This window comes from Myxocyprinus asiaticus, chromosome 42, assembly GCF_019703515.2.
Source record: "Myxocyprinus asiaticus isolate MX2 ecotype Aquarium Trade chromosome 42, UBuf_Myxa_2, whole genome shotgun sequence".
NCBI lineage: Eukaryota > Metazoa > Chordata > Actinopteri > Cypriniformes > Catostomidae > Myxocyprinus > Myxocyprinus asiaticus.
Genome location: NC_059385.1, coordinates 4569479 through 4585275, shown reverse-complemented (window position 1 = coordinate 4585275; position 15797 = coordinate 4569479). Strand labels below are relative to the sequence as shown.

General features: G+C 37.1%; 2 protein-coding genes across 3 annotated transcripts in view; one reads left to right on the top strand and one right to left on the bottom strand.

The window, feature by feature from the left end:
* Positions 1-1442: 1442 nt before the first annotated feature.
* Positions 1443-6123, bottom strand: LOC127432625 (dual specificity protein phosphatase 26-like). The gene is made up of 4 exons (XM_051683936.1): positions 6029-6123; positions 5007-5195; positions 3766-3977; positions 1443-1698 (listed from the first exon to the last, which is right to left on the bottom strand). Exons 2-4 carry the CDS (start codon positions 5183-5185, stop codon positions 1496-1498), a joined length of 594 nt encoding a protein of 197 aa, XP_051539896.1. The 5' UTR covers positions 5186-5195; positions 6029-6123; the 3' UTR covers positions 1443-1495.
* A 951-nt stretch (positions 6124-7074) lies between these two features.
* The window catches only part of LOC127432567 (CAP-Gly domain-containing linker protein 1-like), a 33655-nt gene continuing 24932 nt past the window's right edge, over positions 7075-15797 (top strand). Inside the window, exons 1-8 of one of the 2 annotated variants that reach the window (XM_051683804.1) lie at positions 7075-7356; positions 8997-9117; positions 9205-9707; positions 9790-9914; positions 11833-12034; positions 12120-12317; positions 12833-12936; positions 13628-13688. In XM_051683804.1, the coding sequence (XP_051539764.1) occupies positions 9030-9117; positions 9205-9707; positions 9790-9914; positions 11833-12034; positions 12120-12317; positions 12833-12936; positions 13628-13688 (1281 nt within the window). In that variant the 5' untranslated portion in view covers positions 7075-7356; positions 8997-9029. The remainder of the gene's footprint in view (positions 7357-8996; positions 9118-9204; positions 9708-9789; positions 9915-11832; positions 12035-12119; positions 12318-12832; positions 12937-13627; positions 13689-15797) is intronic. The other variant, XM_051683805.1, reaches the window with a different exon arrangement.

The window sequence follows — 15797 nt, the reverse complement described above, 5'->3', positions numbered from 1 at the left end:
GGGGGCTACAGTTTATAAAATATGCATTTTTCTACACTGTATTGCAGCCTGTACAGCTGAAAACAAATTGCTTCACAACTCCCTTTTGGCGCCCCTCTGTGGACGTTTCATCTGGAAAATAGAGCTCACATATGCACATACGGCCAACAACACTTACTGCTTTGGCCACCGGGGGGCAGTGTTTAGAATTTTGGTAAGCACAGACCGATTTTAGCAAAAGAAAAGTCAACCTACTGTTTCCAATTTCAGTGTGAGATCAGTCTGCTACAGAAGAAGACTTCACACTAATGTCTGCTAAAGCACCGGTTGTGGCCACACTGAAAATGCGAGTATGAAATCAAGCTTTCGTCGCTAGAAGCAACTGCGTTTACATACTTGCGTAGAGTATGCTTTAGCCCTAACTGAGGATCTCTGTCACATGTTTCTCTTTACTGTAATGTATGTGCACAGCTACATTATCTTAATAGAAAAACACTCAACACACTGACATTTAACTTTAAATGCAAAATTTGATGGTCATACTTTGTACCCAGGTCAAAGATTATCATTAACACTGTACCGATAACAGAGAGGAAGGCCACAAAAGTTTTTAACTGTGGGGAAGTTTAAAAATTAATTCGATTTTAACATTTTCTTAAAAATGCCACAATGCTAGATTACTGGGAAGATGTTAAGCTGTTGCTAGGGTTTCTAGGTGGTTGCTACGGTGTTCTGAGTGGTTGCTAGGTCATTTCTAGCCAGGTGTTAGGCAGTTCTGGGTGGAAAAACTGAAAAAACAAAAATCCTTGGGATTGTCAGCTGATGATTTGTCGGACCCGGTGTGAATAGCGCCATAGGGATCCATTCAAAAGCTTGTTCGCAACAAATATTTGCACCAAAGTTTCTGGCTTGGTGTGAATAGGTCTTTATGTGCTAAAACATAAAAAGATGAAGTTTAAACTCAAATTATTTTACTTTTATTACTTATTTTGTAAAATTCCTATTAAACCCTAGTCATCTACAGACACTTAAAAAAAAAAACAAAAAAAAAAAGAAACAAAAAGTACCATGGTACTACCATGTTTTATTTTTTTACATGGTACCATTGTAGTACCATGGTCTTCTTGGAAGAACTTTAGTGTACATTAAATGTCATGGTTCATGAATAACAGAACTGTCTGAAACAATCAGTACCATAGTATTGCCACATTACTTTTTGTAAGGGAAACTAAACATTCTGTTGGAGTGAAGATACCTGGCTATGATAAGTAGCTTGCTTCTCCAAATGGCCCTTCTTAAAGCTGCAGTAACATTTCAGTGAAGTGGTCACGTGAATGGATGTGAATAAGGCATTTTGCACATTTCTAGAGGTCCTGATGTAATAAGGCATTTCTACTGACCACAGGAGATCACTGTATGTAAAGATCATCTCCTTTCATTTACTGCCATACAACACGCAATAGGTCAAGGCCTGGGCCAGGAAGGTTGGAGAAAAGTTCTAGTGCTACCGGTGGCTTTATGTTGCATTGCGGCTGGCGCGCAGTATGCTGTCCAGACCGCTGAGCTGCCGTAGGAAACCACGGTTCGGAGTGACTCCTCGGTGATCCTTCACAGTCTTGATGGCCTCCACTAAAGTCATGTTCTGGCGGATCATGAGGTAAGCCAGCACAAGTGTGGCGGATCGACTCACGCCAACGGCACAGTGCACAAGTACCTTTCCTACAAAGTAAAAAACCACAACATTTATATCAATTGATTTCATGCTATCACAGTTGATACAACATATATGGGTGTTCCTTCAACTTCAGGCACTTTTAGCACTGAACGTCAAGAAAGTCTTGTGTAACAGTATAAGGACGGGCAAGGAGGAGGTGGGAACCGGCTGAACATTCAACGTAAGTTTAATGTCAAAACTTAAACTTAAAACAACATAAAACATAAGAACACACAGACACACATGCAGCGTGGCCGTGTGCGTCTCTCTCTCTCTCGAACTGGCATCTCTGGCCCCCCTTTATCTCGCTCTCCCACTGATCAGTTGATTTAGCGCCAACCGTGTACCCTCATGGCCCAGCCACGCCCTCCTCCTCGTCACATCTCAATAAACTAACTCTATCATCATCTACTAACAGCCCTCTGCATGGCAAGCAAATCACTCATATATATTTGTACACGTAAGTCAATACACATTATGCAAGTAAAAGTTTGCTTTGACTCATTCCATGTATTGTGTGTCCAGAGACGAGATCCACACACTTCATTTTCATTTCATGTCTCTTTTAATATCCTTTCTGTTATTTACAGTCAGTTGGTGATCAAAAGGAAAAAATAAACATTAATTCTAATCATACATTGCACAGATGAAGGAAAAAATACTGTGCAATTTCTCTCTCGTTAATTTCTCATTCAAATGTAAGTATCTGCTTGCGGAGCTGCAGGTTCTCTTAAAGAGACAGTACCATTTTAGAGCTTGTTACACAAATCAATGGAAATTAGACAATTACATATAAACAAACATGCAACAAAATATAATAATGTAGTAAGTGTAATAAATGTGTAAACTTGAAGGGAAAATCATACATTATTAAATGTTTTAACTTCAACAAACAATGTAAATATGGAAATACGCTCTTGCAAAATCTATGAAGGGCTTTGGTAAAAATCTGTGCAAAGCCATGCCCCATAAACCTATTGTTTTTACAAGGTACTTTTGATATAGTAGCACTTAAATGATTATTTTTATAACACAGTTATCAAATTATTGTTATATGTGGAATTTTAGTTTCATTATGGTTCCAACCATGTGGATTTTTATTCTTTGCTAAAAATGTGTATGAAATTTCAAACACTGACAACAGCTTGCATCATTACTATAAATACAACTTCATGACATCATATAAATTGATAGAATGTAAAATTTGTACTTTTGTAAAAAACAAAATGAAGCTATGTGATTGAACGATGAAAAGTGAAATATTAAATAAAACGTACAATCTCGCATACTATATTGCTTGAAGTCATATAAATGACTACTATACATACAATATGTGAAGATTCCCCGTTTCTCATTTTGTTTAATATCTTTTTCAGTTTTCAGTTGCATTATGCTTACGTGTCATCAAATCTCAAGCATGCTCTTTACTGACACTTTTGTCAACTTGGTTAACAAGTACACTAAAATAAAGTAAAAAAAATTAAAAAAAAACTTTTTATGAGCAAAATTGTTCTGTGGGACAATGATAATTTTTTAAAGATTTATGGAAATAATTTTCACACAATAAATATTGAAATTATTTATTTTTATTTCGCTCTTGATTCGATTCTCATAGTTTTAAACATGTACAAATTTGTGGTTTTATAATGGGTTTTTATAGTTTAATATTGAAAGTCTGGGTCTGGGACGAGGCTAAATCAGTCAAATCTATACATAATAGGCATTTGAAAAGTACCAAAAATAAATGAAGGCATAGTAAAAAGTTTCCAAGTCAGTTTTAATGTGACCTTCATATAATAAAAAGAAAAAATGTTTTCATAAAAATCAACCTCTGGGACATGAAAGTGCTCAAAGTTGAGGAATCACCCATATACTGTACGTTCTTATATATTTCTAAAACACCAGGCAGTACATAAATGGTTTTCTGAATAAAAAGTTCTTTGTGGAACTTTAAAAGGTTCTCCTACAGCATCAGGATGTAAAACACTTTTTGTTCTATTTGGAACCTTTATTTTGAAAAAAGTCGAGCCGTGAAATGTTTACAGAAACTTAGGTCATCCATATGAACTGACCTCCCGTGCTGAGTGCTCTGTGAATGAACTCGGCCGCTGGGTAGAAGTTGACACTCATGTCAAAAGAGGGCGAGTCGTGTGCTTCGATGCCATGATACGTGATGTTCATGCCAGTGTAATACTCTGCACCTCCTCTCCATTTGCTCTGTGCACAGTTCAGGATGTGTGTGATCCCCAGCTTTACAAGTTCTTTGCGGTTAGAGGCGATTTCTCTAAAAGGAGTATTAAAAATTTAGATAATAAAATATATGGTTTGAACAGAAGTGGAGCTATTTAGTTTCGTGATAAATAATCTGTAAATGTGGCATTTTTTTATTTCAGGTTGTACTCTCTGGAAAGCTCACTCATGTTAATTTTGTAACAGTTACAGCCATGTTACAACAGTGTAAAATCTGACTGTAAAAAAATGTGAACAACCTTTTTTTATCCCCTTTTCTACCCAATTTTGGAATGCCCAATTCCCACTACTTATTAGGTCCCCGTGGTGGCGCGGTTACTCATCTCAATCCGGGTGGCGAAGGACAAGTCTCGGTTGCCTTCGCTTCTGAGACCGTCAATCCGCGCATCTTATCACGTGGCTCACCGTGCATTACACCGCGGAGACTCACAGCATGTGGAGGCTCATGCTACTCTCCGAGATCCACGCGCCCCATTGAGAGCGAGAACCTCTAATCGCGACCACGTGGAGGTTACCCCATGTGACTCTACCCTCCCTAGCAACCGGGACAATTTGGTTGCTTAGGAGACCTGGCTGGGTCACTCCGCACGCCCTGGATTCGAACTCGTGACTCCAGGGGTGGTAGTCAGCGTCAATACTCACTGAGCTACCCAGGCCCCCAATTTGAACAACCTTTTAAGATATTTTAGATATATTTTAATCAGTAGTCTGTATTGCACTTTGTACTGATTTTGATATTACATTATGTAAATGCTGCAAGTGTTATGACTTGTTTCATATAGCATAGCTTGATGTCTTGTTATGGTTTATGTAGTTTTCATGTCTGCAGTGTAAATGCCTATGTCTATGTGCTAACTAGCTGCACAAGATACTAGCTTCTAAAGGTGCTGGGGTTTCCACCAGGCATGCATTAGGGTATAAATAATTAATATGGTCCTATTGTTTGACTGTTTGGCAGTTTTATTTACACTATTGTTGCTGATTTTGTCACATTCAGCAACATGACTGGATGAGTTCTTTTATATATGGCATGGTCTTCAAACCACAGATATGGGCTACTCACTGGTCACCTATGTAGAGTCTTGGCCACACTTCATCTGCGTGATTACAGGCTGTTTTTCCAGTGTACAGCAGACGCTCAAGTTCCGCAACAGTTAGTACAGGAGAGCCCTTCTCTGTGTCCCTTCTGCTGGGAGACCTGGAATTACTCCTTGACCGAGACAGTCTGGACATAAAAGCCATCTGGACTGACCTTCAGTAGAGCAATAAAATAAAATAAAATAATAAATAATAATAATAAAATAAAAAAATGAATAAAATGTTGCCATAAAAACAAAAGTATAAAAATTAAATACATAAATTACATGGAAATTATATATATATATATATATATATATATATATATATATATATATATATATATATATAATTTATAAAAATAGTTACATTAAATAAAAATATATATTTAAATTTAATATAATTATATAGCATAATAATTAAAATTATTATGATTCAAAATAATAAAATACAACATAAAAAACATAAATAAATAAATAAATAAATAAAACATAAAATCACACAGTTGTTCTCCAGTAGGTAATTTCACATTTAATACCACTTATAAATCCATGGATTTACATGGATTTATACCAAACAATATTTATATTTATAAATATGGACTGATGTGGAATAGCCTACATATGGAATAAATGTGTAAAGTGAATACTGTAAAAATGTGAACGAAAATATACGTTTTTAATGTACGACAAAAATATTAAATTACACCTCAAATGAATCATTTGAAGCATAAATAACATGCAAAACCCCGAGCACACACACACAACAGCACGTCTGCAATGGAAGCTGGAACGTGAAAAGATGCTCCATCCACAAGTGCATGGCATCATTCCACATCTGCATATGAAATTCATTAATCTGTGAGACTAAAATGAAACAATGCAACGTATTACGGCATTTAAAACAATAAACATAGGCCTACAATATATGCGGCTTAAATTCAATTTTGTTGTAATTCAAATGGAGATTTAATGACAACAAATAAAATATCAAGTGTGTGCGTCTTACCTTAGATTGCGCTTTTCGATGTGACTCAAATCCTTTGTTGAATCCTTTATTTTGGTCCCTAACGTATATTCCCGTATATTTCAGAAGCCCTTGTTTTCACAGATGCATGTAATTAGTATGTATCGCGTTCAGAATGCAACATCCATGTGATGCATACTGCATATTGCTTTCTTGCAAGTGGGCTCAATGTAATAGCAAAGGCTGATATCACAATATTATTGACATTGCAACAGAGCAGTCCATGTCAAATGCATGCTGAATAGAGCGCCCTCTCATGCAGATGTTGCACAGCATCATGTCTGAGCAACATCTCAATGCTTCCCGAAAGCACGATGATAGGATTTGTGAAGATGCACCTAAAATGATTGCAATCTAACATGCCATCCTCACTGTCTGTTAGTAATGAATGAATGAATGAATGAATGAATTAATTAATTTGGCGATCGTGGTTGAGGAGTGTAAATATCTTTACAATCCATAACATACCTATATGCAAAAAAGCAGGTACAAATGAAAGTTCTCAAATAACTCTTTTAAATAATTACTTGATGAACTTTTAATTTGGCTAATCGTTATGGAATCGAACATTTATAGTCAAGGCCACAGGTTGCAGGTTTGTCTCTCGTTGAGGTGGCCAAAAACTGGAGTTGCTAACATCACAGTCGGCCTTTATTACCTTTAAAACCCTGAACAAACGTACCTAAGGTTTATTGTCAGATACTTGGAAAACATTTGATATATACTGTAAATAAGGTGTCATTTCTGCAGTCTTTACAGGTCACCTTGCGCCCTCTGGTGGTTAGAAGTTAAAGTGAGTTTTTTTCCCATCACTTTCCAAGTCTGACCACTAGTGGCCGCCAAAGTCAACTGACGCCGTCAGGTCGCATTCATTCTCAACCATTAAATTCAGACATTCCAGTTCAGTGTTTTGTCCATTATTCTCGAAAGTATATTACAGTATTTAGACTCAGAGAGCTATATTTGGTGTGTTTTTAGCATAGCCCCTACTAGATACTGCATTTCCCACCACCCAAACAACTAAGTATTTTGATACTTATTCTGTATTCTGTACCAAAAGTCCCTAATGCATTGTACCATTCGCAGTTATTTTCCCCACTCTCTTAAATGCCACATTATATTTCACTTGCTTAAACACATTATTCAGCTACCCGTCAAATATCAGTGTGTTAAAAGTGTTTGGGTGCAGCTTTGCATTGAATTGCCTCACCCAACAACATCATCATCTCCCTAGTGAGCTCATCCAGACAAACAATAAATCCTTTTATTTCCCTCGTCATGGAGGAATGCTTGACATTATAACAATTCAGGTAAGAAAATATGATCATTTTTATTTCCTTTAAAGCTCATTTCTTACAGCTCATTTGTGATGTGTTTGGAAGATTTAGCCTCTCTTGCTAATGTCGACTAGCACAGTTACAGCCACGTATAAACAGGAATAGTGCATTTCTGACTCAAAACATGCTATTTAATATTTGTTTGGACGGATGTGATATCAGATTCATGGATAGCTATGAAATAAAATCACAAAAGATGTTTGTTTTGATAAAGGATTGGCTGGTTGTCGTTAGCTCGCTAAAACAAATGTTAGTAATAAAACATGAAAGTCGAAATACATTGAAAAAGCTGATTATTGAGACGGTTTTTAGTGTGTAAGAACAGCTTAACTCATAAGTTGAGTTTTATTAAGTGTCATGAAGTGGTTCAGTTTGAGTATATTTTACTAAGTATTCAAAATGAACTGTCATTCCTTCACAAGTAGATAACCTGTCAACCAAAATATCACCAGTTATTGATACTACTGTAAAATAATAATGAATATATATGAAATCTTCTTCCAGTGGTCACTGAAAATGTACCTAAATGTTCCATGCTAGTACTATGGTTCTTTGGACAAGTACCATAGCTTGACTTCCATGTAACTTGGACATTTACCATGGTAACAACGTGAATTTGATAATGATTCAATACCACATATCAAATTCCCATGGATTTACCATCTGGTACCTCCAGTGTACCATGGTCATTTTTTGTAAGAGATATAAAACACTTGCAGAATCAGCAGTTTTCTTTTATTGGTTGCTTATACCTTAGTACCATGATTTTATTGTTGTACAACAACTGTAGTAACTGTATTGTTGTGGTGGAAACTAGGGTTATCATTGTAAAAGGGTTAAACATGGTGATTTTAGCTTTAAAGTTTCAAAAGTCTGTGTTTGTTTGTGTGGTAACCCTCCATGAGACATTTCGACTGGTGATGCTTGATACTATTCTTAACTTGTTGCTTGTGTTCTTAACAAGTTAAGTTGTATACTTAATTAACGTTAATAATTTTTGTTTGTATATCGAAGATTGAGTCTTAGACCTTTGAAATGACATATAGCTTGTCAAGATTAATAAGTGATTAGAAATACAGCTCTGGAAAAAATTAAGAGACCACTGCAAAATTATCAGTTTCTCTGGATTTACTATTTATAGGTATGTGTTTGAGTAAATGAACATTTTAGTTTTATTCTATAAAGTACTGATGACATTTCTCCCAAATTCCAAATAAAAATATTGTCATTTAGAGCATTTATTTGCAGAAAATGACAACTGGTCAAAATAACAAAAAAGATGCAGTGTTTTCAGACCTCGAATAATGCAAAGAAAACAAGTTCATATTCATTTTTAAACAACACAATACTAATGTTTTAACTTAGGAAGAGTTCAGAAATCAATATTTGGTGGAATAACCCTGATTTTCAATCACAGCTTTCATGTGTCTTGGCATGCTCTCTAGTGTCACTGTAACAAATGTAAGCCACTTCAACATACATCAAAAAATTACTGAGTGCACCTTTAATTAAAAGGTCATAAAGAAAAATAGTTCTGTCATATACATATTTATACATACAGTATTTGTCCTTATCTGTCAGGACATCCAATCTTGTTTTTCCATGCCCTGCAGGAATAGCACATTTACGTGCAGAAAGCAGGGAAAATGAGTACGGGGAAGCCGAGTGGTATCAAACCACCCACCAAGATTGGTAAACCAACAACCGGGCCAACCAAGACCTCACCCACTGCAGGTGAGTCAATGATCTCCACCTGTACGTTACATACAGCGCACATTGATTGAGGCGTGACCTAAGCTCTTATATTTTTCATGACCACAGCTGGCCCCAAAGCTGTAACCTCCCCAGCCTCCAATACTGCTCAAGATGCAGCATCAGACTTCTCTGTTGGCGAACGCGTTTGGGTCAATGGAAATAAACCAGGCTACGTGCAGTTCATCGGTGAAACGCAGTTTGCTCCGGGCCAGTGGGCGGGCATAGTTCTAGACGATCCCATTGGGAAAAATGACGGCTCTGTGGCTGGCATCTCTTACTTCCAGTGCAAGGACTTGCGTGGCATATTCACTCGGCCGTCCAAACTATCCCACACTCCAGTGCCAGAGCGTGAGGCCAGCAGTACAAAGACACCTGCCAGCCAGTCCTCTGCCAATCAGGTGCCTCCTGCCAAAGATGCTGTTCCAGACACTCCAACCACCAATGCAACCGCAACCAACAAGACCTCAACAAACTTAACCAGAACTGCCAGTGAGTCTGCCTCCAATCTGTCTGAGACGGATTCGGCCAAGAAGCTACAATGGGAACTAAAGTTAGGGGATCGTGTGCTGGTAAGGCCCATGATTGGTCTGCTTTTTACAGAAACGTTGAGGTTATTCAACATTTATTCAACTCTTTGTTTTCATTCTTCAGGTGGGCGGGACCAAAGCAGGTGTTGTGCGTTTCCTGGGTGAAACTGACTTTGCAAAAGGGGAATGGTGTGGAGTTGAACTGGATGAGCCACTTGGCAAGAATGATGGGGCAGTGGCAGGTGTGAGGTAAGGCCATGTGATGTCATCATTACACAGAATGTTTTCTGGGTGGTGTAGCCTGATGGTTAAAGCAATGGTTCTCAAGTTCCTCCTCCCCCCTAAAACATTATTAAATAGACTGTATACAGTATATTGTTGTCACTTAATAATGTTAAATAATGAAAAAGAAAAAAATTACATAACATGCATTACATTGTTCTGTTATTTTCAGTGTTGGGTAAGCTACATTGAAATTGTAGCTTCCCAAGCTACAAGCTACTCGTAACTTAAATAGTTAAACTACAGTCAAACTACTCCTTTAAAAAAGTAGTAAGCTACACTACAAGCTACTAACAAAAAGTAGCTAACAACATTGAAGCTATTTAAAGAAGAACGTATTGTTAGATAAATAACAGTCGGATGATATTATTTAATTCTGCAATCTGGTTGAGTTCAGAAATCAATATTTGGTGGAATAACCCTGATTTTCAATCACAGTCTTCTTGCATGCTCTTTACCAGTCTTTCACATTGCTATTGGGTGATTTTATGCCACTCCTGGTGCAACAATTCAGGCAGCTTGGCTTTGTTTGATGGCTTGTGGCCATCCATCTTCCTCTTGATCACATTCCAGAGGTTTTCAATGGAGTTCAGGTCTGGAGATTGGGCTGACCATGACGGAGTCTTGATCCGGTGGTCCTCCATTCACACCTTGATTGACCTGGCTGTGTGGCATGGAGCATTGTCCTGTTGGAAAGAACAGTCTTCAGAGTTGGGGAACATTGTCAGAGCAAGTTTTCTTCCAGGATAAACTTGTACATGGCTTGATTCATGCGTCCTTCACAAAGACGAATCTGCCCGATTCCAGCCTTGCTGAAGCACCCCCAGATCATCACCGATCCTCCACCAAATTTCACAGTGGGTGCGAGACACTGGAATCAGACAGATTTGTAACTTAGCTTTGCCAAAATTCTAAGACTTGCTAAAAGACAAAGAGACAGAGAACGGAGTAAAACCAGAATTTTAGGAGTTTGATTCTTGCCGTGTTGCTTCTCGACAGGTAAGCTGCACTCTGATATTGCCACACAAGTTAGCTCATTACTGTCGAGCTTCAGATAAATTGGTTAGATACTCGGAACATGTATAGTTATGCTTACTAGTTACCAAGGACTATCCTACCTCTTGCACTAGACCCCCACACATCAGCTGGCGTTCAATCAGGCGATGTTATCGGACGAGCCGATTCCCCTGCAACGCTCTCTGTCTGGTGTTTATGTTATAGTGGTCTTGTTTATTATGAATTTAAACACCTGTCACCTTTTATTTACTATGGCCTATTTGTTCATAGGGAATCAGAGAGTGTGAAAGGGCATGATGAGCCTGAGGGGTGTTGGCAAATTTTGTTTGAAAACATACTTTATTTTTGTAATTCCATTTGGTGCCACTACTAGCGCAGACATAACACATTTCACCTTTAAGTTAGTAGTGTTGCGACTTTTTGTTAACTACTCCCCAGCACATATTTTTGTCTATCTATTTTGTCTAACTCTTGCAAAAATGCATAATTGAATATTTGAATTACAGAAAATGGCTTTTAAAATACCCAGAAAATAAATAACTGAATCAAAATGCCTTGCAGAAGCTATATTAAAGGTATATTCACTCCAAAAATGATTCAGTCATCATTTACTCAGCCTGATGTTGCTCCAAACCTATGATTTTTTTTCGTCCATGAAACACAAAAGGAGATGGATGAAGGATTAGAGGAGGGAGAATACTGTCAATCTCCAAAAAGCACATAAAAGTAGTCCATGTTCCAAGACTTCTGAAGGCATACGATAGAGATTTGTGGCAGATTTGAATGTGGGGAAGGGAATGAGATTTAAGATCTAGGGTCTTCCATGCCCCTCTTACAATGCTTTTATCTGTGTTTCACTCTCCCATAGGTATTTTCAGTGTCTCCCAAAGTACGGACTATTTGCTCCAACGCATAAAGTGACTCGAATTGGTTTCCCATCCACCACACCAGCCAAATCCAAAATCTCAAGGCGCAGGTCAACACTAAAGAACAGCCCCAGTGCTTCCTCCGTCAGCTCCCTCAGCTCCATCGCCTCCTCAGTTGGAGGCAAACCCAGCCGAGCAGGCCTGGTAACGTCCCATTCACAGCATCCAGTTTTCTCCAAGGATTTTTCCACGATTCTGTTTGACATAACATCTGTCAATGATCTTTCAGCTCACAGAGACGTCTGCACGTTACGCACTGAAGATCTCAGGCACAACGGCCCTTCAAGAGGCTCTAAAGGAGAAACAGCAGCACATTGAGCAGCTCCTGGTCGAGCGAGATCTGGAGAGGACGGAGGTGGCCCGAGCCACCAGCCACGCTGGAGAGGTGCAACAGGAGCTGGCTCTGCTCAGACAGGGCCAGGAACAGGTCAGCAGCCCCTGCTTTCCAAACACTTCCAACACAGCTCACAGATATTGCAGTTTGCAGTTTTGGACTGAGCTTCTCCATGTGCCTTAAGATGAGTTGCTGTTTTGAAAATGTTGTTCCAGTTTGAATGAGAGGCATACATGTTTCAAAATCAATGTGTTTTCAACTGAAAATGTACTTGTGCTGACGTGGCCAAAATCAAGTCATACATAAAAAGTTAGGTAGCACTTTATTTTACAGTACTGTTCTACATTTACGTACTATATAATTACAACAACTACAGTAAATACTAGGTACTAACCCTAAACCTAACCCTAACTTTAACCCATATTAAGTACATGAAGTTACCTAATTTTACTCAGTACTTTCTTGGGTAAGTACACTGAAAGTACACATACTGTGCAACCAAAATGTAAGATTCAAAATTCTTTATCATTTGGGAATATGTGACATTACAGTGAATGCTTTGCAAAATCCATTTCATGTTGATTTTAAAATTGTGTGTGTTTTTCAAGTATTCTCACGAAATGGAAGCTAAGTTGGACCAGTTGCGCAGACTTGTTGAGACTGCAGACAGAGACAAAGTGGAGCTGATGAATCAACTAGAGGAGGAAAAAAGGTAATCCTGTAATAAGAGAAATGTACATATTAGCATGACAATTTGATTGATTCCCAGTGTTGGGGAGTAGCTAATTACATGTAGCGACGCTATTAACTTAACTACATAGTAAGTAGCTTTTCCAGTAGCGAACTACTTTTTCCAGCAAGTAACGGTGTAGCATGACCAAACGCTACATCATGTTGGTCAGAGTATAACTAATAGCCTTCTTTATTGCGTAGAAGCCAAACTTTTACCGGCAAAACGTAATGTATTAATGTTACTATTCATTAAATGTATTAAATACATGTAATATATTTAATTAAACATATTAAATGTATTTAATTAATACATTAATTAATAAATGTCATTAGTGTAAATTTTGTTATTAATATTATTGGTTTGATAGTAACATAAAAAAAAAATATATTGCCTCATTAAGTAGCTACTTTTTGATAGTAACTTGTTGTGTAGCTAACTACTTTTTCAAAAGAGTAGCGTGACTGTAGCTTAACTACTTAAAATTATGAGTAGCTTGTCAAACTACAGTTTCCCCAACACTGTTGATTACAGCAATAGTATAATGTATTATTTGAATTCAATGGATTGATTTGTACGCTGAAACATTTGAGAGCTTGAATTGCACTTTCAAAACTTTTTGCATGTTTTGAAACATTGAAATGGCTAATAACACCTCTAATGCATCATGCAGAAAAGTGGAGGACCTGCAGTTCCGTGTGGAAGAAGCTTGCATTACCAAAGGCGACCTAGAGGTAAAGTGATCTAAGCACATGCATTTTACACTGAGAGAAACCAGATATGAGAGGAGCAATGTAGTCATTAGTATTTATGCAGGACACTCTGTGCGTTAATGCACAAATAATTATCGCACAAATAATAATTTTATACTTAAGTTTTACAAGACATTTTCATAAGAGCAGTACATATCTGCAAAATGCAAAACTGACCTCAGATGTAAACAAGATCCCACATCCATGGAAAACCAGGAAATGTCAGGGAATTTTAATACATCTATAACATCAATAAAATTAGAAATGTCATGAAATTACTATATTTTAATTTATATAAATTATATAATTGTATATATTTAAAATTGAATATATATGTGATCATTTATATATCGTTATAATTTAATCATATATATAATCAACTATATTATATATAATTATGTTGCATTTAAATATTAGAAGTACTATTTATAATATAAATATATTGAAACATATGAAAAATAAAATATATGATATATTTAATTATAAATGTTATAAGTATTATTTAAACATTATGTATGATATTATGTTATAAATGTTATAAGTATTATTTAAATATTATGTATGATATTATATTATAAACATGTATTGCGTCATGCATATTGTGCGCCATTGAACCAGCTAATAATGTGACTGCAAGGGTAATATATCACAGCTCCTTGACACCAGTAATTCATTATTCATTACAACACATTATAAAAAATATTTTGATAAGGGGTTAATCTGTCAATTAATCAAATGAGAAAGGCAATTTTATTTAATGTATTTTATTGGAAAAAAACATTGTTCCACATACACCGATCAGCCACAACATGAAAACCACCTGCTTAATACTGTGTAGGCTTCTCACCACAATTGTAAAGAGCGGTTATCTGAGTTACTGTAGACTTTGTCAGTTCGAACCAGTCTGGCCGTTCTCTGTTGACCTCTCTCATCAACAAGGCGTTTCAGCGCACAGAACTGCCGCTCACTGGATGTTTTTTTGTTTTTGGCACCATTCGGAGTAAATTCTAGAGACTGTTGTGTGTGAAAATCCCAGGAGATCAGCAGTTACAGAAATACTCAAACCAGCCCGTCTGGCACCAACAATCATCCATGTGATTATCTAATCAGCCAATCGTGTGGCAGCAGTGCAATGCATAAAATCATGCAGATACGGGTCAGGAGCTTCAGTTAATGTTCACATCAACCATCAGAATGGGGAAAAAATGTGATCTCAGTGATTTGGACCGTGGCATGATTGTTGGTGCCAGACGGGCTGGTTTGAGTATTTCTGTAACTGCTGATCTCCTGGGATTTTCACATCAAAACACATCCAGTGAGCCACAGTTCTGTGGACGGAAACACCTTGTTGATGAGAGAGGTCAACAGAGAATGGCGATAATGGTCTACGGTAACTCAGATAATCGCTCTGTATAATTGTGGTGAGAACACAATATTAGGCAGGTGGTTTTAATGTTGTGGCTGATCGGTGTATTGCCCATTGCTCTCCTCTAAACAATGCGCAAATTGAAGGCTGCAAAAAATATACAGTACATGTACGCTATGCATTGTGTGCAAAAATAAAAAAAGGCAATATACTTTAAATTGCATATGTTTTCTCACATTATCAAAACAAAATAACCAAAAACTTTAATGTGGAAGGACAATTTAAATTACTCAGATAAATGATAATAAAACATTCTATAACAAAACATACGCATTTTTATAGTCCCATTACAGTTGTACAGTTATGTGCTGTTCTTGAATTATTTCTTGTGTGGCATGTAAGATTTCAGTTAAACACGGTTCAGTTTAGAAGTAAATTTACGTTCAACATAACAACATTTTATCAAATTAATATGTAAGTCAAGAATCAATGTAAGTTAAACATTCCTCAAGTGCATTAAACAGCAGAAGGAATCGGTCAAAGCACTTGACATGACACAGGAAACTATGAGCATCTATAAAACGTTTTATATAAAGTGCTTGGGTCAGGCCTAGGTCGGGCTCTTTTCAGATGCAGCTCTGTACCATGTTTTATATGTCTTTTTTTCCCCATAGAAACACGTTTTCACTACAGTAAAGTGACGACACTGACGGAGGTTCTCCGTG

What these genes read in the sequence shown, in the direction of transcription:
- LOC127432625 (XM_051683936.1), bottom strand. Translation starts at nt 5,185, where the DNA reads ATGGCTTTTATGTCCAGACTGTCTCGGTCAAGGAGTAATTCCAGGTCT. An exon ending in AGACTCTACATAGGTGACCA is followed by an intron (nt 3,978 to 5,006) that starts GTGAGTAGCCCA and finishes TACTCCTTTTAG; the next exon opens with AGAAATCGCCTCTAACCGCA. An exon ending in CAGAGCACTCAGCACGGGAG is followed by an intron (nt 1,699 to 3,765) that starts GTCAGTTCATAT and finishes TTTACTTTGTAG; the next exon opens with GAAAGGTACTTGTGCACTGT.